General features: G+C 39.2%; 3 protein-coding genes across 4 annotated transcripts in view; 1 reads left to right on the forward strand and 2 right to left on the reverse strand.

The window, feature by feature from the left end:
- The window catches only part of LOC147334038 (polymeric immunoglobulin receptor-like), a 419,044-nt gene extending 416,103 nt beyond the window's left edge, over positions 1–2,941 (reverse strand). For both annotated transcript variants that reach the window (XM_086286448.1, XM_086286450.1), the window contains exon 1: positions 2,872–2,941. In XM_086286448.1, coding sequence (XP_086142574.1) covers positions 2,872–2,941 — 70 coding nt within the window. The remainder of the gene's footprint in view (positions 1–2,871) is intronic.
- LOC147334053 (uncharacterized) overlaps positions 1–25,205 on the forward strand; it is a 135,241-nt gene that overhangs the window by 41,531 nt on the left and 68,505 nt on the right. The window lies entirely within an intron of this gene.
- Positions 8,468–23,741, reverse strand: LOC147334054 (uncharacterized). The gene is made up of 7 exons (XM_086287737.1): positions 23,711–23,741; positions 23,068–23,103; positions 13,827–14,090; positions 9,661–9,689; positions 8,973–9,162; positions 8,859–8,886; positions 8,468–8,669 (listed from the first exon to the last, which is right to left on the reverse strand). Exons 1-7 carry the CDS (start codon positions 23,739–23,741, stop codon positions 8,468–8,470), a joined length of 780 nt encoding a protein of 259 aa, XP_086143863.1.

The following is a 25,205-nucleotide window of genomic DNA, read 5'->3' on the forward strand; positions in this document are numbered from 1 at the left end:
TTTAAAGTGTATTGTACGTGGGATAGGCTCCAGCGCACCGCGCGAGCCTGAAAAAAGGATAAGCGGAACCGAATGGATGGACGGATGGTGTATTGTACGTGTTACAAACCATTGTGATATTTTTTTTAAATGAAAGGATTGAGAGAATGGTAAAAAGGAAAATGCAAACATGTAGTTAGAGAGGAAGATTAACACTTACCGAATGATATGCGGATAAGGAAAGAGACGCAAGTTGCTGTTGAAATCGGCCGCTCCCTATGCGAACTCGCAAGCAGTCTGAGCGGCGCCAGTTGTTGATATGGCTGAAGGCAGGGGTCTTCTGGGAGCACGGCGGCAGTCTTAACCTGAGCGGGAGATCATAAAAATCGGACCTAAAGCCGATTGGCTAACCGGGGTGCGAAGGGAGCCGTGCCATTGTTATGTGATTGGCAGGGGGGCGACATTAGGCGGAGTTGGTCTCCGGCGGAAATTTTCAAACGAGGTAAGCAGCATTCGGGAGCTGAGCGGGAGCGAACAAGCAGGAAAAAATTGTGCTCTGGAAGCGGTTGCGGGTCGGTACGATTAAGAGCGAGGTAGAACTTAGACTCTGCGTAGAATTTTAGAGGTAGCTAGTAAGAGGGATGGTTTTGAAGAAAAAAGACTAAGGATTTTTCCCCTGATTTTGAATATAAGGTTTTGGGAATAGAGGGGGTACCAACAAGTTATTCTAGGGTTTTGGAGAAAACGCGGAGGGATTTTTAAGGAGTTTTCCCTGCGTAAGGAGGATTAGGGTTAGGGGATTGGCGAGAGTTTTTTTCTGACTGAGTTTTATTCTAAATCTACAAATGCATATAAATCGAAATAAAATTTTGCCCCAAGGCATGCAGCCTGTATTTCCGGCCATACTGAATGTTACAAAAGCACAAGTTTAACTAAACAATTTTAATATGGTTTAACAGATTTTTAAACACATAAGCACGGAGCCCCGAGAGAGCACGGTCCGGGGACACGGGCGCGCCCAGACACACAGCACGAGCCGTTTATTGTGGCTAGCAAATTAACTGCAAACAAAAGGCAAAACTAACAATACACTAAACTGGTTGAGCTAAATTAAATAAAAACCTACAACAGGAACATGGACCAGACATAAGAAAACTTGACCTCTTGGCCTAGAAACAACGCAGACGATCTGACAATGACACACTGAAAACAAAGGACTTAAATACACAGGAGGTGATTAGGGGAAGTGGGAACACATGGGGGAACAGCTGACTGACATGAGGCTAATGACAGGACAGGAAAACGGAGCTTTTCCGTTTTCGTTTTAAAAAATAATCCCGTCCACACATAAAGGCAGAAATGAAGGAAAACGCTGCTATGAACATGTCAAAGCAACAGGTGGCGATATATTCCTAACTGTGCAGAAATGTTGGCCAATCAGAAGTCTAGATGCCTCGGTGGGAAAGAGTAAACAAAGCTGGGGCATAGAAGCAGAACCGAGTCGTATGTGGGGAGGGACAGTAACTGTGTGTGTATGTAAGCATTTAAACACTGCAGAGAGTAGAATTAACAGTAACAGTATTGTAGAAATTCATTTCACCGAAACAATAACGTGGCGCACAGTGTGACGTCAAAAAATGCGCACATCTTTGACGCATTTTCTCCGTTTTTCTCGTCCACACGTAAATGCAAAAACGGAGTTTTAGAAGATATCCATCCATCCAGTTTTTAGAAAGCTTCGTTTTCAGTGACTAAAAACGCCGTTTACATGTGGACGAAAGGTGCAAACGCATAGAAAAATCTGCGTTTTCAAAAATACCCGGGTACGTGTGCACGTAGCCTAAATACAATGAACAAAAAACCCACAACTCCTTCAAAATAAAACAGGAAACACGAGACACAGACATGACAATACAAACTTGATAACATAAGACATGCAGCATGAACCACAAAGGGTGAGGGAGTACAGGGGCAGAAAACACAAGGAGTCTAATAACCAAGTGAACTTTGCTAATCTAACGAACTTAAACATAAACAACATCCAAATAAACTAAAACTTAAAACGCTGGGTCAACAGAAACGGGAACCTGACAAAATATAGTCTATAATTTATTTTTTTTCTGTACCCCACATAATTAAACATTCAAGTTGAAACTTGAATGTTGCATCCATGGAACATTCAAGAAATGTGAAACTGCTATCAAATAAGGGGTGCTATGTTAATATGTAACTTGACCTGTTAAGGTGTTTTTTGATGGAAATAGCTTTTGATTTCAGCAAAAATTGATCTATTAATACTGCAAATTAAACAAATGACCATTTTCAATTCTCTACAACCTATAAAATGTTTTGAAACCCTGTGCTTATTAATTTGGAGCAGTGCATACTAAGTTTTTTTATTTTTGAAAAACACTGTTTTTATTGTGCGGTTTGTTCAGTAACATTTAAATTATACTCGAATGGTTGATGACTCAAAAATTATGCTGACTGAATCGACTTTTTAGGAAAATCACAGAAAAATATAATTTGCATAATAATTTGGAACACAGTGTAGATTTTTGCTTTGTATGTCTAACCAGACCTTAACAAAAAAAATATTTGTAACTTGTGTAAATAATTGTTTGTTTTTTTTACAAACACGCAAATTCTAGTCTACAGATGCACAAGCATAACATTTTCAGATATTTTGGTTTACAAGGTTACAAAACTCAGTTCACAACTTTACAAGTACAAAATATTCATGAGCACAGTTTGAGCCCATCCACACATTACACTTCTTTGTCACAGCTGGATTACAGATGTTAAATCCACACAGACTCTGTCTAACCTTGTATCACTTTCACACACATTATTATTAATATATAACCTTCACTTTCTCACAGTAAATCTCACCTGCAGAGACAAACACAAAGACGCTGAAAAACAGGAAATTGTAGCAGAGTGACGAAGTTCCAACAGACATTTCTGTTTCTGTTTTAAAATCAGAATCTGAGATTCAGAAGAGACTATATGAGATGAACTCTGAGGTTCAGATAAAGCTGAAAGTCCCTCAGTGAGAGAGCAGGTCTGTAACGCCACACTTATGAGTTAGAGAGAGAGATAGAGATGGTGGGCTGGACCGGACTCCTCCAATGGAAACGCAGAAATGGTTCTGCATTAGGTTAACATTAGGACTGACGTATATTAAATTATATATTAAATTATATTAAATTAATGAGGAACAATCTGGATTCATGGCAGAAACATATTTAATAACAGTCATTTGGTTGGATATGACTGATTATAATACACTGGATGAAAGCTTTATTGTCATTCATTTATTGTTCACCAATTTGGATTTGGAAATTATTTTATATTATTTTTAAGTCATCGGTATATATACTATATATAAAGCTGAGAAGATAATTGAAGCTGGCGCATGGAGATTAGACAAAGCTTTTCTTCAAGCTTTTTTTTTTCCTGTGTGTCACAAATTATAGCAATGAATATTAATAGAAAAGAGTAATTACAGGGCATCACTGCTTTAGGTAAATCATTTAAATTATCACAACTGACACGTGTGTTTGTGTCATCCATCTTAGATGATTGTAATGGCTTTTTTTTGTTTTCTTTTTTAAACGGGATTAGAAAAAAATCTCAGTTTCACACCTCTGAGTTGAAAGCAACCTTCCTCCGCCCCTCATACTGGTACAGTAACCCCACCACTTTTTTCCCCAGCATCTTCTAGAATGACATCCTACCTTGGTCAAACTGAAGCTCCTCTGCTGCCACCTGTTGGATTTTTACATAGTTTACATATAGTACCTCACACAGGAAACCTTTCTTACACACACACTTTTTTAGAGAGAGAAGAAAATAAAATAAAAACTGCTTTTGGAGGAGGAGAACATATTTGAATATTTTTGTTAATTTTTTCCAAAAGATCAACAATGTCTGATAACTCATCTCAGCCTCCAATAATACATCCTCATAGATATTTGATTCCATTTTTGTGATCATCTGGATTCATTCTTTGGTCATAAGGTGAGCAGGACTCACTAAAGTGATGCTGTGCCTCTTCAATAAATACAGTGTCTGCAGTTCAGCAGAGAGGAAGTGTTTGTTTCTGTTTACTGGAACAACTGCATTAACCACTAAGATGTGGTGAGACAGATATGTAGACTCCAAAGTTCCTTTGGTTTACTTAAGTCTATTTTGTCTATGTCTGTGAAGGTTCTCAGTCATCCAGGTCATCGTAGTCTAAGGAGCTTAGAAAAAAAAAGCATCAGGACTTCTTTAAGTTGCTTGAAGACGTTTCACCTCTCATCCGAGAAGCTTCTTCAGTTCTAAGGTCAAATGGTGGAGAGTCCCAGATTTAAACCCAGTGGGAGTTTCCCCCCAAAGAGGGACAATGAACCCCCTATTGAACCTCTACCTAATCACATGAGCCAAGGTGAGAAAATGGGTGTAGCTCACAATCAGCCAGGGTTTCGGGTGAGCTCATTGTGAAACCTGGCCCCACCCTACCATGTGATGTCCTGATGTCAGATGGCCCAGGATGTGAGTGGGTGTTAAGGCGTCTGGGGAGGAATTTCAAAACTGGATTATAGATGGCAGACAGTTGGTGTCGTAAACCACCGCCTCTGATCAAAGATGGTCGCTCACAGTGGACATAAATGGCTTCATTCACTCCTCTTTCAAACCATCTGTCCTCTCTGTCCAAAATGTGAACATTGGCATCCTCGAAAGAGTGTCCTTTATCCTTTAGATGCAGATGGACAGGCGAGTTTTGTCCTGTGGAGGTGGCTCTTCTATGTTGTGCCATGCGTTTGTGAAGTGGCTGCCATTGTTTTGTTGTTTGTTCACAGTTAGAATAAAAAAAGTTCACAGCTTAGAATAAAATCTATAATTCCTGCTTCATGACTTAGTGAACTATGATCATACATGGTTGAACATCCATTAAGTTATCAGCAGGCATTCATATATGTAGTTAACTCAAGAGGAAAATACACAACAGAGTGGGTTGAACTAACTAGAATGAAAAGTTTGATATTATTGAACTCAGAGATCAGATTTAAAGTTATTTTTCCAAATCTGCCTTCTGGAACTGATTAGTTTTTCAGTAAACCTCAGTTATACTCTGTCTGTATCATTTTATGTTGCATTGGAACAAAAGAGGCAAAGCAAAACTGGTTGCCCAACCCAACCTGTGACCATGAGCTGTGGGACTTTTTTACCCAAAACAGTTTTGCTTCTCCAAATTAGAGAACTGGATGATGACTTTGACCTTTGACCTATGATGACTTTGACCTCAGAGAGGCTTTAAGATCCATTGAAAGTTTAACAGCACTGAGCTCTCTGCTCATTCAGGAAATGTGATTCAGAAGGAAGTCCAGTCTGAGTTCATGAATTTGTAGTTTATCAGACACTACAACACTCAAGTCTGTGTTTTAATCTTATATTACTGAGTGAGACAATATAAATGTTTCCAAGGGGAAGGAACAACAACGGGATACTTGTTGTAAGTTACTGAAGACATAAAACATCTGCATGCCAATAAATTAAGTAACTGATTTCCATTAAGTAGTTCTGCATCATCAGAGTCTAATTCAGTGATAAAAAGACATAAAATCTGTAACATGTGGATGTCCTCTGGTCTGAGGTGCTGGGGGGACCAGTTAGAGACCAGCAGCTGGATGTCAGTGGTTGGACTGGTGGACTTCTTCAGTGAAGAGTAGACGACGTCTGGCTCTGGTTTAAAGTCTGAACACAAACACACACAATTCAAACAACAGGAAACATGATTACAAGCTCTGTAGTTCAGTCAAGACCTCCAATCTCCACCTCTCTGCATCACACACAGTCCCAGTTCAGACTTTACTGGGAACCAGTTTTAGATACAAATCAGAACGTCCACACTGCTCACACTTTAAACTGCTTCTTCAAATTATTCTAGTGTGGTTTAGTGTTTCTTTCTCTCAGCTTCAGTTCTTACTTTTTGTTTGTCATTAGTTCCCTCTGTGTTCCGTCTGTAGTTTCTCTGCCTCACCTCTCAGTGTTTCATGTCTTACTTCATTTATGCTGCTGTTTCTGATGGTTGTTTGTGTCGATCTTCATTCCTGTTTTACTTTGTCAGTGAGGTTCAGTCTTTGACTGAAAGAGCTGCTCAGCACCCTCACAGACTCATGCAGAGGGAGATGTGGTTTGTTTATGATGTAATACTGAGTGCATACGTGTGTTCTCACTATAGCAAGAGTAAGTATAGATACATCTAGCACAATATATACCTGGATGGTCTACTGATAACCAGCGGTAATGACAGATGTTCTGTAGTTATTCAGTTGTAGTCAACTGGACTGTCAGACATCTTGCTAATATGTTTCAATTTATCTCAAAGTCCTAGTGAAACATTTATGGACTGTATCCTACTGAAGACTAGTAACATTTTGCTCTCTGGGTACAGAAACAGTGCTGTTTTTTTCTCTCAAGCTCAGAGGTTTTACTTTGTAGGTGAACTGTTGTGTGCAGTTTTAGAGAAACAAATAAAAAAAAATCTAGTGTTTCTTGCAGGTTCAATCAAAAATAGACCCTGCACTATTGTCGGTGTTATTCTATTGCACGTCAACTTCAGCTGCCTGCCTGATGTACCTGCAGGGTTATAAGGAGAGTCACAATTATATGTTGCACCATTTCCTGTATTTGAAGCAACACTACGCTGTTGAAATTCATGCACTATAACTTGTGTTTTCACTGCACAAGTTTATTTTTGTTGAATCTGATTGTGAAGATTTGTGTTCTGTGTTCATTTCCAGCTCTTTATTTTTATTCTTGGACTTGACTAGAGTACCTCTGCATGATTCACAGTTCAGGGTAATACTTCATTAGCTTACACTGAGCTTTGTTGGAGCCCCTTAGTTCATCCTGTCTAAAACAATCTGTATTAGCTCCTCTCCCTTTAAGGCAACTTTCTACCATGCTTTCTACCTTGCTGCCAATCACTAATAAAAGGTTGAAATAACAGGTGGCTGGAGCATATGTCATTGAGACCATATTAGGTATCGATGATATCATACAAACCCAAGAGTAGAAAAATCATTATATGTTTAGAGCAATCTGCAGCCTGCACTTTTGGTTCTCATGGATTACTTTATTTAAACTTTTCTTAGCTTAGCCTAGCATAATGACGGTAAACAGGGTGAACAGCCCAGCTGTACCTGAGCTTTCTTGTCCTGATGGTTGTTTGTCCATTACTGACATCGTCAGAGCCCACTGCTGGGTAGACCACAGTTGTATCAGTCTCTGTAATATTAAGCATATAAAATTACTGAAGCTACCACTGTTATATTATTACTCAACAGCTGCAAAGTAATTGACAAGATTAGGTGATTAAGCGATTTTTATAATCGGCAGCATTTTTCAGCTTTCCTATGTTAACACCTCTGCTGTGAAACTCATAATGACCAGAAATAACTGACGGCTCATTCTGTGAAAAACAAGTGTGGATGACCACAAGGCTGCTATATTCTAATAATACAAATGCACACACTATACCACAAAGCACAAAGCAAAAGGGTTCTCATGAATTGAACGCTAGCATTAGATCTTGTGGTGAGACGTCTAAACCTTAACCTGGTTCACACTAACTGGGGTCATCAACAGGAAGTAGCTGCTGTGGTTTTACATGTATGTTTAAAAATGGTTCAAATGTCTGAGAGGCTGAAAACACAGCTAAAGGTCTATGGACTGTTCAATCTGTGACTTAATTGGCTTCACACTAAGCCAAAAAAAATTATCTTCTCAAGAACTTTCACAGGCACAACTTTCTGAGAAGATGGAATGATCTTCCTGCAGTCCTGACCTCAACCTCACTGAACACTTGTGGAATCAGCTTGTGAGTGCTAGTCATGCCATCATGAACAACACAAACACATACAATCTACATACTTGACTCTGCTGCTCAACTCACAAATTTTCCTTACAAATCTTGTGCCATTTAAGAGAAGAAACAGACTTTCCAACAGTATAAGATTTATTGCCAAGAAGCAATAAATTAGTGTTACAACAAAGAAATCAAAGAGAAAGTTCCTTACTAATGCCCTATTTCTGAAATATCCTCACCCCTACTTTGCAGTGTTCCTTAATTGTAAAGTTGCAAAAAAGTTGTTTTAGAAACAAATCTAACAACTCAGCAGCCATTTGAAACACGTCACATAGTTTTGCAATTATATTTAAAATTTTAAATGTCAACCTCAACCCTTTTGATGGAAACACAGTACTACCTTTGCTTTTTCTGATTGGCTGTTGTTGAGGATCTGATAATTGGATGTAACTGTACATGACATAAGTGATGATGTCATCTTCTCCAGCTTCTTCTTGATCTGCTGAAATGATGCAAAATTAAAAATAATATAAATTAAATATCTAAAAACAGGTTGCATTTAGGAAAGTTGTAACTATAATAATAATGTATGTGACCTTTATTCTACTGAAGAATCTTAAACACGAACAATCAGGAAGTCTGAGTCTCACCTTCAGGTTTCCTGTGAGCACATCGTCTCACCAGCAGAACCAGTAACACCAGTAGAACCACAACACAGGATGATCCAACAGAGGAGACCAACATCATAGAGAGAAGAGGATGAGAGCGTGATGGAGGAAGAGCGATGGAGGTGGAACCAGGAGGAGAGGTGAATGTAGGTGGAGGTGTGGATGTAATGCCTTGAGCAGTTATTGATGGAGATTTGGTGGCAGTGAGTGAATGTGAGCTGGTGGGTGAGGGTGTGATGGTGGGTGGAGTTGTGGTGCTGGATGTATGTATAGAGGTGGGTGAAGATCTGACAGTTGTGGTGGTTTTGGTGGTGGGTGTAGATGTAGTGGTGGATGTAGGTGGAGGTGTGGATGTAGGTGGAGGTGTGGTGGTGTGTTTGCCTAAAATAAAGCAAACACAGTCATTAAGTTGTCGTCACATTGTGAATGTTGAAAGCTGCAGAAACACAGACAGGTGAGTGTGTCACCTGTGACAGTGATCCAGCTGGATGGAGACTCTCCATGACCGCTGATGTCACACTTGTAGAGGCCTTCATCAGACCTGGAAACATGCTGGATGGTCATGTGACCTGTAGGCTGCTTCCTGATGAGGGAGCCATCTTTATAGAAAGCAGCTGGGAGGTTGGAGGGAGTGGTCTTTGTTTTACAGAGCAGTCTCTGAATGTGTTTCATCCGATGACACTATATGACATTTCATCTTTACTTGATAAAATGGAATTATCTACCTGCCCAAATGACTTTATCCATACAGCATTATTTAAAATCTGTTTTCTTGCTAATGGCCTTGTGTTGTAGAAATACACAGCTCAGAAATTACAGGCATATCTCTAAGATCCCTTTCTTGTGAAAGCTTCTTAAAAACGTGGCCAAACAAATCATTTCTTTTATGGAAAAGCATGACATCTTTGACAAATTTCATTCTGGGTTTATGTGTGCTTCACTCTACAAAAAGTCCTTTACTCAAGGTTTCTAGTGATTTCTAGTGATATTTTGAAGTCGGTTGACTCTGCTGCATCCACTGTAATGGTTATCCTGGAGCTTATTTCTGCCTTTGGCACTGTTGATGACAGTATTTTGATTAACAGGCTCTTAGGTTTTGCTCTAAAGTGGTTTAAATCCTATCTTTCTGGCAGAAAGTTCGGTGTTTTTGCAAACCAGGTGATGCCAGACTCTAAGAGTCTGTTCTGTGGGGTACCACAGGGATCAGTCTTGGGAACAATTCTCTAACCCTTTTTTTTTGGTATATTTTCACCCTAGGCAAATAATTTGGCAATTTTCTCGTGCGTCTTATCATTTCTTTGCTGACGATATTCAGCTTTACTGTTCTTTTAAGCCAAATTAATATTTAAAGTTGTCCTGCTTGATAAACTGTTTTAGTATTAGCAAACAGTGTGTCTCTGACAACTGCTTGCAGGTGAACTCTGATAAAATAGAAACCCTAATTAATGCCCCTGAAAACTGAATAATTGAAATCAAGCAATACCTTTGTGTACAGGTTCGTCTGGCAAACCAAACCTCAGATGTCACCAGTCTATTATTCAAACAAAGACAAAGACAGACTTCAAATCCATTTGAAAGCCTGAAGCTCAGCCTTGTCCATCCTAGCTGGAAAACTGAAAAACCAGTGTTATTTGTAATCTATCGTCCACCTGTCATGGTCCTGGATCATTTTATCTAAGCGGTTTGAGTTTTATGTGTTTTTGTCATTTTTGTATTATGTTAAGGCTACTTTGTTATTTTAAGTGTTATTTGGTAAGTGCCTGGGTTTTTCAGTTTAGTTTTGGTTTATTGGATTCTGCTTTGGGGTCATATCTTACATGCACACAGCTGGATTCATGACAACACCTGGAGAGATACTTACAGAAATACTCTGTAAGTCTTGTTTTTCAGACTTTATCTGATTTGGTGCTCAGCTTAGATACAATAATTGTTGTCATATGTCAGCAGTGTTGGGTAAGTTACTTTAAAATAGTAACTTAGTTACATTACTAGTTACTTCTCTCAAAAGTAACTTAGTTACTTCAAGTTACTCATTACTTTCAGAGTAACTAGTTACTAGGGAAAGTAACTTTGGTTTTACTCAGAATTCTCTTGTTAATGTGTTTCTTCCATAACTTTGCCAGTCTTCTAGCTTGCTTACTTGCCACAAGTGCACTGTGCCACCTACCAATAGAAAGGAAAAGATAATGTGCATATTTCCACGAGAGAAATCCCACACCTGGACCGTCATTGACTGCTGCCATGATTCTAGCCTACGTCACAGAGTCATGTGCGCCTTTTACATCCAACACAAAAACTGAAAAAAAATCCCACGCCTGATTCTATCCTAGCCTGCTTTTTACATCCAACACAAAAACTGCAGTCGTGGTGCTTTCGATTGTACTCAGAACTCGGAAATTCTGCCTTCTGAATAGGAAGATGTAGGCAACACCAGACTGCAGATGAGCTGCATACAGGGCTGGACTGGGACAGAAAATCGTCCCGGGCATTTTGACTAGAGACCGGCCCACCATTATAGGAAAAATCATAAAGCCTTTGAATGAAAACAAACGCTGTTGTGACAGTGATGTTCACTGTTTTGATGGTATATATGCATCAATCTATCAATCGTTTGTTGTAAGATTCAGATAATTATTTTTTAAAAGCTAGACATTTTATATGAGAATAAGAAAGAAAAGTATTTCTTTGTGCCCCCCTTTCCCTGTTAATGCCCTACATGCCCCCCTGGCAACACTTTGCTAGATCCGCCCCTGCACAGTTACCAGCTGTCAGCTACTTAGAAAAGGATCCTGGGGTTATTTGTCTCTCAGAAACTGTTCATAACTTCCCTTCAACTCATTCATGTCACCTAAAAGGTAAACCTGTTTCTCCATCACCTGTTCAGCTCTGATGATCCAGTAAGGACATCTCCTGGTTTCATCTTCATGTTTCCCTCTCACCAGATAACCAAACCGACATCATGACCAGCAGTTTTGCAGCTGTGGCTCCAGCAAACATCAGCTGATACTAGAAATTAATATTAAATAAATTCTAACAACAGCTGATCAAGCTTAAACGTGCTGCTGTTGTTTAGCGCGACATCCGCTGGTTTCCTCTTTCTGGCGCAAAGTGAGCGATAAACAGAGAAAAGCTGATCAGCTGATCATTGATCAGTTTCATGATTGAAGTAGAAACAGGAGAGGGAGGGGGAGAGAATGAAAGAAGAAGAGGCAGCTGTGCAGCAAGACACAGAATAACTCCAGCTTTGTGACTTTTTCATTGTAGCTGAATTACGGGACAAACTCTGTTCCTTTTCACCTCAATAAGAAACGCGTAATATTTTCTCTGAATACCAGACGGGACGGTTGGCAACTCTAATAACTTATGAACAAAATAAAGTTCAACATCATTAACTTCATAGCACCCACCCTAGCTAGCTAGCACGCAGTACGGAAAAAGTCAGCATAACGAAAATAAACTCCAGCTAAACTTGGTTTATATCTGACCCAGAGAGACTGCAGGTCATAACTTCTTACCTGAAGTTCACCTGACACTCTCGGACCAGCGGTCGCCTCGGGTCTATTTTCCTTCTGCGTCCCTTTTCCTTCATCCACCTGCTGGCCTCCACCACTTGCTAATGTTACTGAATCTGTGGAAGCTCTGTGATAGCCACCACACGAAGTAACGAGTAACGACCCTATCTAAATCCCAGTAACGACTAACGCGTTCCTGATTTTGGCATAATAACTAGTTACCGTGCTCGTTACTACAATAATAACGTAGTTACTTTAACGCGTTACTTAATAACGCGTTAGTCCCAACACTGTATGTCAGTAATAGTTGTCAAACAGCTAATACTGTGAGGAACATTGGAGTCATTTTTGATCTCCTTCAACGCACATATTAAACACATATGTAAGACTGCTTTCTTCCATTTGCGCAACATCTCTAAAGTTAGAAATATCCTGTCTCAGACTGGCGCTGAAAAAGTAGTTCACGCATTTATTACTTCCAGGCTGGATTACTCTAATTCATTAATGTCAGGATGTCCATAAACTCCCTGAAAAGCCTTCAGCTGATCCAAAATGCTTTAGCAAGAGTACTGACAGGGACTAGAAAGAGAGAGCATATTTCTCCTGTTTTGGCTTCCCTTCATTGGCTTCCTGTTAAATCCAGAATTGAATTCAAAATCCTCCTTCTCACATACAAGGTCTTAAATAATCAGGCCCCATCTTATCTTAATGACCTTGTAGTACCATATCACCCTATTAGAGCACTTTGCTCTTGCACTGCAGGCCTACTTGTTGTTCCTAGAGTATTTAAAAGTAGAATGGGAGGCAGAGCCTTCAGTTTTCAGGCCCCTCTTCTGTGGAACCTCCCTTAGTTATGCTGCAACAGACATAAGCTGCTGGGAGATTCCCATGATGCATTGAGTTTTCAGGCACCTTTCTCATTCAACATGTGTTAAAAGACCTTTCTGCATTGAATGACACTTGTTATTAACCTCTGTCTCTCTTCCACAGTACGTCATTCATCATGTCTTCCTTCTCTCACCCCAACCGGTTGCAGCAGATGGCCGGCCCTACCTGAGCCTGGTTCTCCTGGAGGTTCCTTCCTGTTAAAGTCTTTCCTTCCCACTGTCACCAAAGTGCTTAATCATAGGGGGTCGTTTGATTGTTGGGTTTTTATCTGTATGTATTATTGTACGGTCTACTTACAATACAAAGCACCTTGAAGCAACTGTTGTTGTGATTTAGTGGTATATAGATTGAATTGAACTCGGGAGCCATTCTTGTGAATGAATCAGAAACAGTGTTTGTTTGTTTTATTCAACTAATAAATATGTCTAAGTGTCAAACGGTTGTCTCGCAAGCTGAATTAGAGGTTAATTTTTATGCTTTTATTTTATCACAGCTTGATTATTGTAAGAGCTATTTATGTGTTTGAATAAGATCTTGACCATCTTCAGTCAGCACAAAATGTTGCTTCTGCTAGGCTTTAACAACACAAAAAAGACACTGCACAAAATTCATATAAAAATCTTTGTCCTTACTTTTAAAGCCCTGTGTGGTCAAGCCCCAGCTTATATTTCTGACCTTCTAGAATGCAACACCTATTCTTGTAGTCGAAGGCTATTAACGGTCCCTGTAACTCATTTTAAGACCAGGGTTGACAAATACTTTAGAGCTGTGGATTCTTTTAAGAATCAACTAAATTCTCATTTATTCAAATTAGCTTTTAACTAGTTTTAGGCTGTATGATGTTATATGTATGCTGTTTTATATTTTTGTTCTCAGTTTTTTTTTTATTGTAAAGCACTTTGCGATTTTTGATCTACTTACCAGTGACTGTGAGGTGAACCATGTTACTGACGGTGCCTTCTCTGGACTCACACCAGTAAACTCCACTGTCAGATGGGTAAGTATATCTGATGTTACAGGAAGAACCAGCTGGTGTTCCCCACCCATCTCCACACTGAGTCCTCTGTTGTTTGCTTGTGTTTCTCCTCAGAGTCCATCCAGCAGAGCTGTCGTCCTCCTCACAGCTCAGAGACACAAAGTCATATTGAAAGAACTGGGAGCTGCTGGGACTCACAGTCAGACGAGCTGTGAGGGTTAAAATGAAAAATTGATTATGTGTTATACTTGATAAAAAGGTCCAAATGGTTTATTGCTTTTATTATTTTATAATTTTCATTCTCAAAACATCAAACCAAACAGATCATATTACATTACATTTTCCATTAACACAATAAATTATATTGGAACTGTACTAAATTCCGTAACATTACAGTTACATTACAACATTAACATTAACAGTAACATTACAGTTACAGTTATGGTGTTGCTTGCATTACAAATGTTCTTCAGTTTTCTGCACACCAGGAAAAAAGAAATATGGCGTAGAAACTGAACATTAACAGTGTTGCCTGAAAACTTCTTTGTTTGATCACTTCTTAATGAAATTAATGAAAGCTAGAATAATTGGCCCTAAAAATCTTAGAAATGTGGTATCTAAGCAGATACTTACTGTGGATGGCATTATTCTGACGTCCAGTAACACTGTGAGGAAGGTGTTGTTTTTTTTACAGGATATGTCCTTCAGTGAATATATTAAACTAAAATGTAGCTGTATGCTGCAGCAAGAGCACTGACAGGAATTACAAAGAGAGAGCATATTTCTCCTATGTTAGCTTCTCTTCACTGGCTCCCTGTTAAATCCACAACTGAATTTACAGTGGTGTGAAAAAGCATTCGTGCTCTTTCTAATTTCCTGTTTTTGTATGTTTGTCACACTCACTGTAAATGTTTCAGATGATCAAACACATTTAAATATTAGACAAAGAAAACACAAATGTAGTTTATAAATTAAATTACACCAACTCCACCATGGAAAGAATCCATGCTCAGATGGCCCTGTGTGGAAAAAACGATTAAGTGTGACAAACATACAAAAAAAGGGAAATCAGGTAGGGCACAAAGTGTCATGGTTCTGGGTCATTAGACCCAGCAATGTTTTGTTGTGTGTTATGGTGATTTCTTCGGGGCAGGGATAGCTCAGTAGGTAGAGTGGTGGCCCCATGATCGGAAGGTCGGGGGTTCGATTCCCCTGAACAGCTACCCTGAGGTACCCCTGAGCAAGGTACCGTCCCTACACACTGCTCCCCGGGCGCCCAGTGGCTGCCCACTGCTTCACTGAGTGAATGGGTTAAATGCAGAGAGGAATTTTCCCCACGGGGACCAATAAAGCACACTTTCTTCTTCTTTTAGTTGTAATGTATTGAGCTGGTTTTGCTTCAAAGTTTAGTTATTCTTGATCTATATTTTCTTGTTGCTTTGTCATTCCCCATTTCCTGTCTAAGTCTGTCATGTCCTCTGTCTTCGTTCCTTAGCCAATGCATTTAATATTTAGATATTAAATATTTAGATTTATTAATCTCTGTCCGTCTTCCACAGCATTTCTTTTGTTTTATCTCCCCCAGCTCACCCTAACCAGTTGTGGCAGATGGCTGCCTCTCTCTGAGTTTAGTTTTGCTGAAGGTTTCTTCCCACTTTAAGGGAGGTTTTCACTTCCACTGTCGCCAAAGTGGTTGCTCAAAGGGGGTTTTCTGATTGTTGTGGTTTTCTTTTCATCTTTGTAGAGTTCTCTCTCTCATTATGAAGCATATTGAGCACCTTGATGGTGAGTGTATGTCTCCACAGGCCCCGCTAGTTAAGAGACTTATTCCTCATGATGAGCGAAATCAAGACAGAACATCTTTAACTGGTCTTTAACTCGCTAACGAGGAAAGGCTTTGGTCAGAACCAGGCAGTGGAGCTATGCTCCTCACCTGTCTCTAGCCCAAATACTTTAAAGAGCAGCTGTCCTCGCAACCTTTTTAATGACAAACTGTTACAATACACATCACAGCACCTCCCTCCGTAAAACCCCCCTTGGTTGTGAAGACAAGGCCCTATGCGTGTTTATGTGTGTGCACGTGTATGCATGTGCAAGAACTTGTGTTTGTGTGTGACCTCCTGCTCACCAAAAGGATAATAAAATCAGGAAGCAAAATCAAACAGAATCTTCACAAGGGATGTGCTTGTGATAAAGCACTACAGCCTCCTCCCAGAACCTTAAGAGGGAGGGGGACAAAGGAATGTCTTGATCCTGTAGTTTGAACTAAAACTTTACAAATTTAAGAAGCACAATGGCAACATTCAACAATCTGACTTAACAGTGAGTGTTGTATTGTGCTGAATTGAATTCACTCCTACGTTAAAATGTCAAACTTTATGTGTTTATAGTCTGATGCAAAAATTGTTCTCCGTAGATTTCACCCGTTTAATACTGTTAGAAGGGTGGAGTTGTTTTTTAATAACTTGCATGTTTGGTGTCTTCTGGCCTTCACGCATAAAGCAGCAGACAGGCAGCCCTCCTTAACTTGTGTCCTCCTGGCGGTTTCTTCCTGAGTATTTCTCTCCCAAATGTTTGCTCAAACGGGGTTGATTGTAAGGATTTTCTTTGTATTATTGTAGAGTCTTTATCTTACAGTATAATGTGCTTTGTGTTTTGACTCTATGGGATTAATATAAAATTGAATTGAAAAAGAAAAAAACAATCAAAGAATGTTTTTTGTTCTTTTAATTTTCCATATTTTTAAAGAATTACATTTTTTCGGCACATTTGTGCTACAGTCAACTAATTTCAGTCCATAGGCAGGAGGAAGAGAGTAGTTGTAGTTTTTGTAAACTGTGGAGATATATAGCCAGGAATCCAGAGTAATGTTAAAGCTGAGTGAATGCTGACCCCAGCTCAGCAGCCAGATGCTGAACTTCAACAGGTAACAAACTGATCATGACGTCTTCTCTCTAACCTGAACGACGTTGACAGAAAATTCTGTTCAATATGGCTGCCCTTCTCGAGCGACTGGAGAACACATTTGGAGAAACTTGTAAGTAAAACGGAACCTTCGTTATGTTTATTTTTTCCGTAAAAAAGCAAGTATATTAATATGTTGCAGCCAATAACTTGTTTTCGAATGCGCTGTTGTGTTAAAAAGCACAGACCCAGGTGGTGAATAGTTGTTCGCTGTTGTTCGCGCTCTTTTTCAAACATAGATTATGTCGTCAGTTTTACAGTTTTAACCGATTAAAACACAGTTTTACTAAGAATCACACATAAAGAAAGGGTCTTAGTGATATTTTAACGACCCCTTGCCAACGCAAGAAAGTTGGCGTTTTTACAACAGCACCCTCATTGTTCGGCAGGGTTTTTTTTTCCCTTCTCATTAGCATCGTTCAAAAGTGACTTAGCTAGCAGTGGTAACTTCTAAAACAATTGAAATATAGCAAGGTGTTGTATATTTAGTGTGCTGATAAGGTTTTCAATATTTTTATTTTTTCTTCCAAGGCTGAAGACCAAAGACAAAAAGACAGAAGAAAAAAAAATTCAAACTGCAATTAATTTCAGGTGGAGACAGTAAACACAGGTGAGTTGAAAGATCTATTGAAGAGACCTTTCTTCATGGCCATTAAAACATTTTTAGGTTAAAAGACCCGTGTCATGAATCGCTGTGCGGCAGGCAGGAGTTGGACCCAAAATGCAGGACTCAGACTCAGGGGATGAACTCAAAATCACCGCTTTAATTGCTGCTCACAGAAAACGAGCATACAAAACTAAACTGGGAAAATATAAACTCACAGCTTGCAGAGAGGCACACGAGGAAACACACAGCTTGAGGGACGACACAGCACTGACTCAGAGAAACACAGGGTTTAAATACAATGGGAAGTAACGAGGGGAATGAGACACAGAAGGAGAGCACAGCTGGGAGAAATCAGAACTGACGAGACAAGGGAGCAAAGTAGGATACACTCACATGAGACACAGACCTTCAAAGTAAAACAGGAATTAGCACAGACGCAAACTAGACTAGGGGAGACAGAGCAACTAAGAAACACAGAGGGCAGCTACCAAATACTCAGAACTAAACAGAATACAAGAACACCAAACTAAGACACTACACTAAAGAATACGCTGGGACAACAAAGAGAACTAAGAACATAATACAAAAAACTCAGAGGCACAAGAAACTCAAAACACTGGGTCACTGACCCAGGACCGTGACAACCTGTTTCTTTTTTTTTTAAATCATGCCCTGGCTTTGTCACACTGAATCATGTTGAAAAGATCTATTTTCATGGCTCCCCCCATTACCATTTCCTTGTACTTCTTTCTACCAGTCTATTTTATTTTGTGACATTAACATCTTAAATGTACCCCTAATTATTAATAGCTGTGTTAGTATTTATAATGCATTTTTTTTTATCATGTGCAGATCTACCAAGGGTCAGTGGCACAGTTCACCTTTTGTGGTAAGTTATAACACTTCATATGTGGTCACATAAGTAAGTTGTTTCATCAGTTGTTCAGTTCTTATAAAATGTTGTATAATTGTACCAAATCACTGAGGATACATCCAATGTGTAAATCACAATCAACAATTTTACTGTGATATTCGCTCGTGTTTAGAGAATCTCCATTATCTTTGTTACTGAGTTTCCATTTTTATAGGGCCAAATTTGTATTAAAAATTAATATTTTCATATGATGTGAAATGACTCAATCATTTCTAATTTTTAGAAGAAACCATTCATTAAGTCCCTTAAGGTGAAGATTTCATATATTGATAATGATAAAATTAACACAAATTAAAAGTTTCACTGATGATAAACACAATTTTTCCTTGCTTTGAACCCCATGTTCTATATAGATTACAGCTCTGATCTGGAGAACACTATTTTAAAATACTGTGTAGGGTTTTTGTCAAATGATTAAGAAACAGACTCTCTGTCACAAGAGACAGAAAGGTTGTATCTTAAAAGAAAAGTCTCCAAAATTTAGTAGAGTCTGATGTCATGCAGTTTCATAAACATGTATCCTCCCCAAAGAATGACACCTGAAAACTTTGTGTTAAATGAACTTTTCTTTTCCCTTTTTAGGAGGCGCCTGATATCAATGTGAAACGCACTGCAGTACTTCGTGCCCTTCCTGTATACCTGCGGGATGAGGACCCAGAATTCTTTTAGACATGTAATGTAAGTGTATTTTTGCATTACTTAAATTCTGCCAGTAAGATAAAATGCTATGGATTTTTTTAAATACAATTTAATACCCTAGCAGCTACCAAATTGTACAAACAAAATACCCTCTCTTTAGAAAACCCTCACACAAACACACACACAGGTCAGGAGCAGGGCACAGGCGTATCACAGCACTATGGCTATGCTGCAGGTGGCCCAAAAACCAGGCTGAAGTCAAGATTTAGTTTCTTTTTGAGATAAAGTCATGAAATAAAAAATTACTTTTTTTTTTAGAAAAATAACAAAAATACAAATTATGTAATGCAAGAAGCTAACACGTTAATGTACATTTTTCAAAAAAAGTAGAGTACCCTAACTCGTTACAAAGTAACCCACTACACTGCTGAATGTTTTGCTAGATTACAGGTCATGCTTGTCACATTCTCTCAAACCAACCTTACTTATTTAATTGGGGCGATCGTGGCTCAAGAGTTGGGAGTTCGCCTTGTAATCAGAAGGTTGCCGGTTTGAGCCCTGGCTCCGACAGTCTCGGTCGTTGTGTCCCTGGGCAAGACACTTCACCCGTTGCCTACTGGTGGTGGTCAGAGGGGCCGCAGGTGCCAGTGTCCGGCAGCCTCGCCTCTGTCAGTGCGCCCCAGGGTGGCTGTGGCTACAATGTAGCTGCCATCACCAGTGTGTGAATGGGTGTGAATGTCTGGATGACTGAATGTGTAAAGCGCTATACAAATACAGGCCATTTACCATTGATACTGTGTCTATTCCAGGCGGACGCATTGGATGAGTCGACCCTCATTGACACTTCAGTTGCCCTTCTCACAGTGGTTACCAACGGCGCTTCCCAGTCCAGTCCATTTTACTTCCTCAAGCATGGCTGTTGTGGTGAAAGGCGGCTAGGTGATGCGTGATATTCCCAGATTTGCAGATGCATTTGCCTTATTGTTTGGCTTGATCTATGCTCTGCATTTAGACTACCCCAGGAAGCTGGTTCACACATTTGCCTTTGTCCAAAATATCTTCATGGGGCTTGATGACGGCAAACCCCTGAAACCCCTGCCTACATGCTCTTAAGGAATATAAGGCAATGTTTTTTAGGACACGCACTCTGTTACTGAGCACTTTGTTTGAAGCACTTTAAGCACTTTAAGTTTACTACAGGCTTTGGGTGGATTTAACTCCATCAGTTTACCTAATTTTCCTATACTTGACTGCCTTATCTGGTTATTTGGAAGCTGATCGTCTTTGTACCCATTTTAAAAAATTGTTTTTCATTTCTATTTTAAAAAAAAGTGATTAGTATTTGACTTTTTGTTTTGCATTTTTGTGTATTTTGAGAAAGATGCAATTAGGACTGATGTCGTCCTTTGTGATTTTATAAAAAGATAAATGTTCTACACAGAATTTATAATGCTCACTTTATGGTGCCGATGTCCATGTTAGTTGTTTTATAAAAACATTTGTGATGTTTTTAAATTTTCATGAAAAAATGTTAAATAAACAAAATGTAAAGTAACTGAATTTCCGTACTTTTTTTTTTGTTAGTAGTCTACACTCAAACATTGAAACATAAATATCTTTTAATTAATAATCAGATAATTTGAGTTTAGGTTGTAATATAATTGCATTGTGTTGCATCAAAATAATAAACTACAAGAAACACAAAAATATTGAAATTAAAGTATACAGTCTTTGAGTAAAGCTCAATTAATAAAATATAAAATATAATTTTAAATTTTTAGGTTAACAATAAATACAAATTTTGAGTACCCCATACTTAGAAGATATGAGTTTTTGTACTTAAATCTTTTGAGGTAATCAGTTTCCACAAAAGTTTTAAGTTCAGTCAACTTGTTCGGGTTTACAGTGTATTTTGGCCCATTCCTCCATGCAGATCTTCTCGAGAGCAGTGAAAAACAGCCCCATAGCATGATGTTTCCACCCCCTTGCTTCACAGTAGGTATGGTGTTCTTGGGATGCAACTCAGTATTCTTCTTGAGTTTATACCAAAAAGTTCTACTTTGGTTTCATCTGACCACATGACATTCTCCCAATCCTCTGCTGTATCATCCATGTGCTCTCTGGCAAACTTCATACGGGCCTGGACATGCACTGGCTTCAGCAGCGGAACACGTCTGGCACTGCGGGATTTGATTCCCTGCCGTTGTAGTGTGTTACTGATGGTGACCTTTGTTACTTTGGTCCCAGCTCTCTGCAGGTCATTCACCAGGTCCCCCCGTGTGGTTCTGGGATCTTTGCTCACCGTTCTCATGATCATTGTGACCCCACGGGATGAGATCTTGCGTGGAGCCCCAGATCGTGGGAGATTATCAGTGGTCTTGTATGTCTTCCATTTTCTGATGATTGCTCCCACAGTTGATTTTTTCACACCAAGCTGCTTGCCTATTGTAGATTCACTCTTCCCAGTCTGGTGCAGGTCTACAATACTTTTCCTGGTGTCCTTCGAAAGCTCTTTGGTCTTGGCCATGGCGGAGTTTGGAGTCTGACTGTTTGAGGCTGTGGACAGGTGTCTTTTATACAGATGATGAGTTCAAACAGGTGCCATTCATACAGGTAACGAGTGGGGGACAGAAAAGCTTCTTACAGAAGACGTTACAGGTCTGTGAGAGCCAGAGATTTTCCTTGTTTGAGGTGACCAAATACTTATTTTCCACCCTGATTTACGAATAAATTCTTTACAAATCCTACCATGTGGATTCATGGATTTTTCTTTCACATTCTGTCTCTCACAGTTGAAGTGTACCTCTGGTGCAAATTACTGACCTCTGTCATCATTTTAGGTGGGGGAACTTGCACAATCGGTGGCTGACTAAATACTTTTTTGCCCCACTGTATATATTGTTTGGTATAAAGCTTTGCTTGTTCCATATTCAGTTTTCCAGCAAAACTTATTTGAGTCCATAAGAAAAGATTCATTCTTATATCTGGAGGAAGATTTTTTTTTTTCAATAAATATTAACGTTAGCCCGTGACTTTGTTCCAGTTTAGAATTTTGGCCCACTGTGTATTTGAGTTTGACACCCCTGTTTTACAGGGTAACATGGTAATGTATTGAGTATTATAACAAACTACTATCTGTAATGTGTAATGCATACATTTTTTGATTAACAATATCAGGACTGGCAGGCATTTCTAGCTACATTTTATAAAATGACCCACTGTTGGCAAGGTTACTTTTAAAATGTATTCCACAACAGATTACAGAATATGTGCCCCAAAATGTATTTATAATGTGTTCTGTTATATTACTCAATGAGTATAACGTATTCTGAATGCTCTGGCTCGTAGCCGAAAAGTAGCTTTACTTTGTTGTCTGGGTCAACTTTGCTAGCGAGAGACAGAGAGAGGCGTTGAATGACATGAACACAGTGTACAGTCACCAGATCGAGACCCCTGCATTAGAGTCTCTTATTGCATAAAATAAGTAACTGTATTCTGATTACTACCTTTTTAAACAAGAACCGTAACGGAATACAGTTACTCATATTTTGTATTTTAAATATGTAACGATACATGTATTGCCCACGAATACTGCGCAAGTGCCCTGTACTTATGTGCATTTTGCGGGCAACAAATCAGGTTTTCGCAAGAAACAATGAAACAAGTACTGTAAGTACTTACTGGGTTGTGGGCCGTGTTATGGAGTGACGTAATTTCATCTATTTTCAAACTTCCATGTATTTTAAAGGGAAAGAGATACAGATTGTTCTGTAAATAATTTTTAGTATTGCAGCAACCCGAGTAATTACTGGTTCTGCTTAAGTAATTTTCTGCATAATGGAAGTTTCACTATTAAGTCTGTCTTATATATTATCTATAAAATTAAAACTATCATAATCACTTTTCTTGTTGCAGGGTAGTTGCGCCTTGTTGCCCACAAATTGCATGCAAGTATTGGGTACTTGTGCCTTATTCGCAGGTCGTGTAATAAAGTGTTACCACATTTCTGAGGTCTAAACTGTGACAGAAGAAGGTTACTGACCTTGGTTTGTTGAGCAGCTCAGCAGTGAGATCAGAACTAAAGAGAAATGACACTCAGGTTGATTTGAGTGTCATTTCAAATCAACTGCACACAAACAGCTGACAAACACACAAACTCTCTCTGGTATATCTACTCGTTTTCTATTTGATGACAGGAATATGTTTCAAAAACATTTGGACAACAAAAGATGGGGAAGTGTGTAATAGTAAAACAGAACATCCCATATGTATATTCTTACAGTTTATACTGTTCTAGCTCCTCTATTCAAATTTAATTATTATTTTTTTAAATCTCAGAAACAGCACTGAATGTAATTGTTGTGATCATAAATATGTGCACTGACTACACTGTTCATATAATACAACATGTCCTCTACTCCTAAAAGAAACCACAGTACACTCATGTGTCCACTGTGCAGCTGTGTTGATATGAGTGAATGATTTGATCTTTTCACTGCCTGCTGTGTTTCCTCGACTCCTGAGCAAAGATAAAGAGTCAGTTCAGACCTGCAGTTGGTCCTCGTGGTGTTTTGAACTTGAATTCAGCCTGATTTGTTTTTTATGTCTTCTCCTCCATCATCAGTTATCAGGAGAGCAGACAGTCAAAGTACAAGAATTCAAACAAACACAGAGATTCTACTTACAGAGCAGACACAGCACAGATGTTTCCTTCATCGTCCTTCTCACTCATTTGACCTTTTTTTCATTTCTGTCACTGACACCAAGTAAAGCCCGCCCTCTTCCTCTGAGCACCAGCTTTCTATTGGTTCAAATAGAGTTAGTGGTTAGTGTGTGTGTGTGTGTGTGTGTGTGTGTGTGTGTGTGTGTGTGTGTGGACGTCCCCCTCAGTGAGAGAGGCAGATATGAGCTGAAACACAGGAATCAAACCAGGGACGCTGCTGTTATGGAGCTGAACTGGAACCATTCAGACACTGAGGCCCTCTGAACACATTTTAATTACAGCTGTGCAGAGACACACTGATGACTGACTGGAACACTGTCATTCACATTTTACATGAACACCATCCTCACACATGGTTTATATATGGCCACTAGAGAGAGATGTTTCACTATAAATACTGTAGGACAAGAGAGGCATTATGGACAAAAACATCACATCCCCCATTTTATTTACAATATAATATTTATTTAAAATGTTCTGATTGTTCAAATATGTTATTTTTTTATTGTTGTAAAATAATGTGTGCCCCAGTCTCCAATAAGACAGTACTGGAAGGGTAGTTATTCCTCCGTTACCACATAAAAGGGAGTATCTCCTGAAATGAGCAGCTCTCACAGTAGTAAACAAGCCCGGCCACTAACCATAATGCAGTGCCTAACAAGAGCTGTGTGAGACTATGTACAAAGGTGTAACAATGTTCTATGTCTATACATTTGCAGGTAAGCAGATACAAGAGAGTAAATAACTTGAGCTGTGTTTAAAGATAAGTCAACGGGGTTACAGAGAATGTAGGAAAGTTGTCCGTTAACCCCCTTTATGTGTCATTAGTATATATTCATTGGTAGCAATAACCTTGAAGCTAACAATTAGCAGCTAGAGCTAATTCGCCAGTATGAGTTGAAAACTCGTGGCATTGTCGTTTGATCTACACCTGTATCGGCTGTAATCTCAGTGGATGAAGACTGGCTATCACACTATCTTTTGTTTATGTTTATTTTACTTATGTACTACTGACAATACAATTTAATTATTTTATTTATACAAATCACAACAAGAATCACCTCAAGGCGCTTTATATTGTAAGGTAAAGACCCGGTAAAGACCGTACAGTAATACATCATGGATACAAGTAACTCATTGGAACATTTTTGTCATTTCTGTAATTTGTGGTTCCTCCTTTCTCGTGCATGTGCACTGGAAATCACTCAAGATAATTGGAGCAATAGGTGTGGTGACTCCCAAGCTAGGGGGTTCCCAGGAACAATATCGGAAATTTCTATAAGAGCTAAGATACTTCACATGACCCTCAAGGTCTCAGGCCTCTGGTAGAGGACCCAAGCTTGAAGGAAAGACCCTCCGCAGAGGTGAGAAAAGGGAAATAGACCCCAGCTTCTGTGGATCTTGTGCTCAGAGCTTTTTCCTGCCCTGCCATGATTAGTGCCTCCCTTTCAGTCCAG

This window comes from Aulonocara sp. 'chitande type north' Nkhata Bay, linkage group LG3, assembly GCF_057382095.1.
Source record: "Aulonocara sp. 'chitande type north' Nkhata Bay isolate Kocher_YH1m ecotype deep benthic linkage group LG3, A_spYH_male_GT1.1, whole genome shotgun sequence".
Lineage (NCBI taxonomy): Eukaryota > Metazoa > Chordata > Actinopteri > Cichliformes > Cichlidae > Aulonocara > Aulonocara sp. 'chitande type north' Nkhata Bay.

What these genes read in the sequence shown, in the direction of transcription:
- LOC147334054 (XM_086287737.1), bottom strand. Translation starts at nt 23,741, where the DNA reads ATGAAGGAAACATCTGTGCTGTGTCTGCTCT. An exon ending in CAGCTGGATCACTGTCACAG is followed by an intron (nt 8,887 to 8,972) that starts GTGACACACTCA and finishes GCTTTATTTTAG; the next exon opens with GCAAACACACCACCACACCT. An exon ending in ACCACCACACCTCCACCTAC is followed by an intron (nt 8,670 to 8,858) that starts ATCCACACCTCC and finishes TCAAGGCATTAC; the next exon opens with ATCCACACCTCCACCTACAT.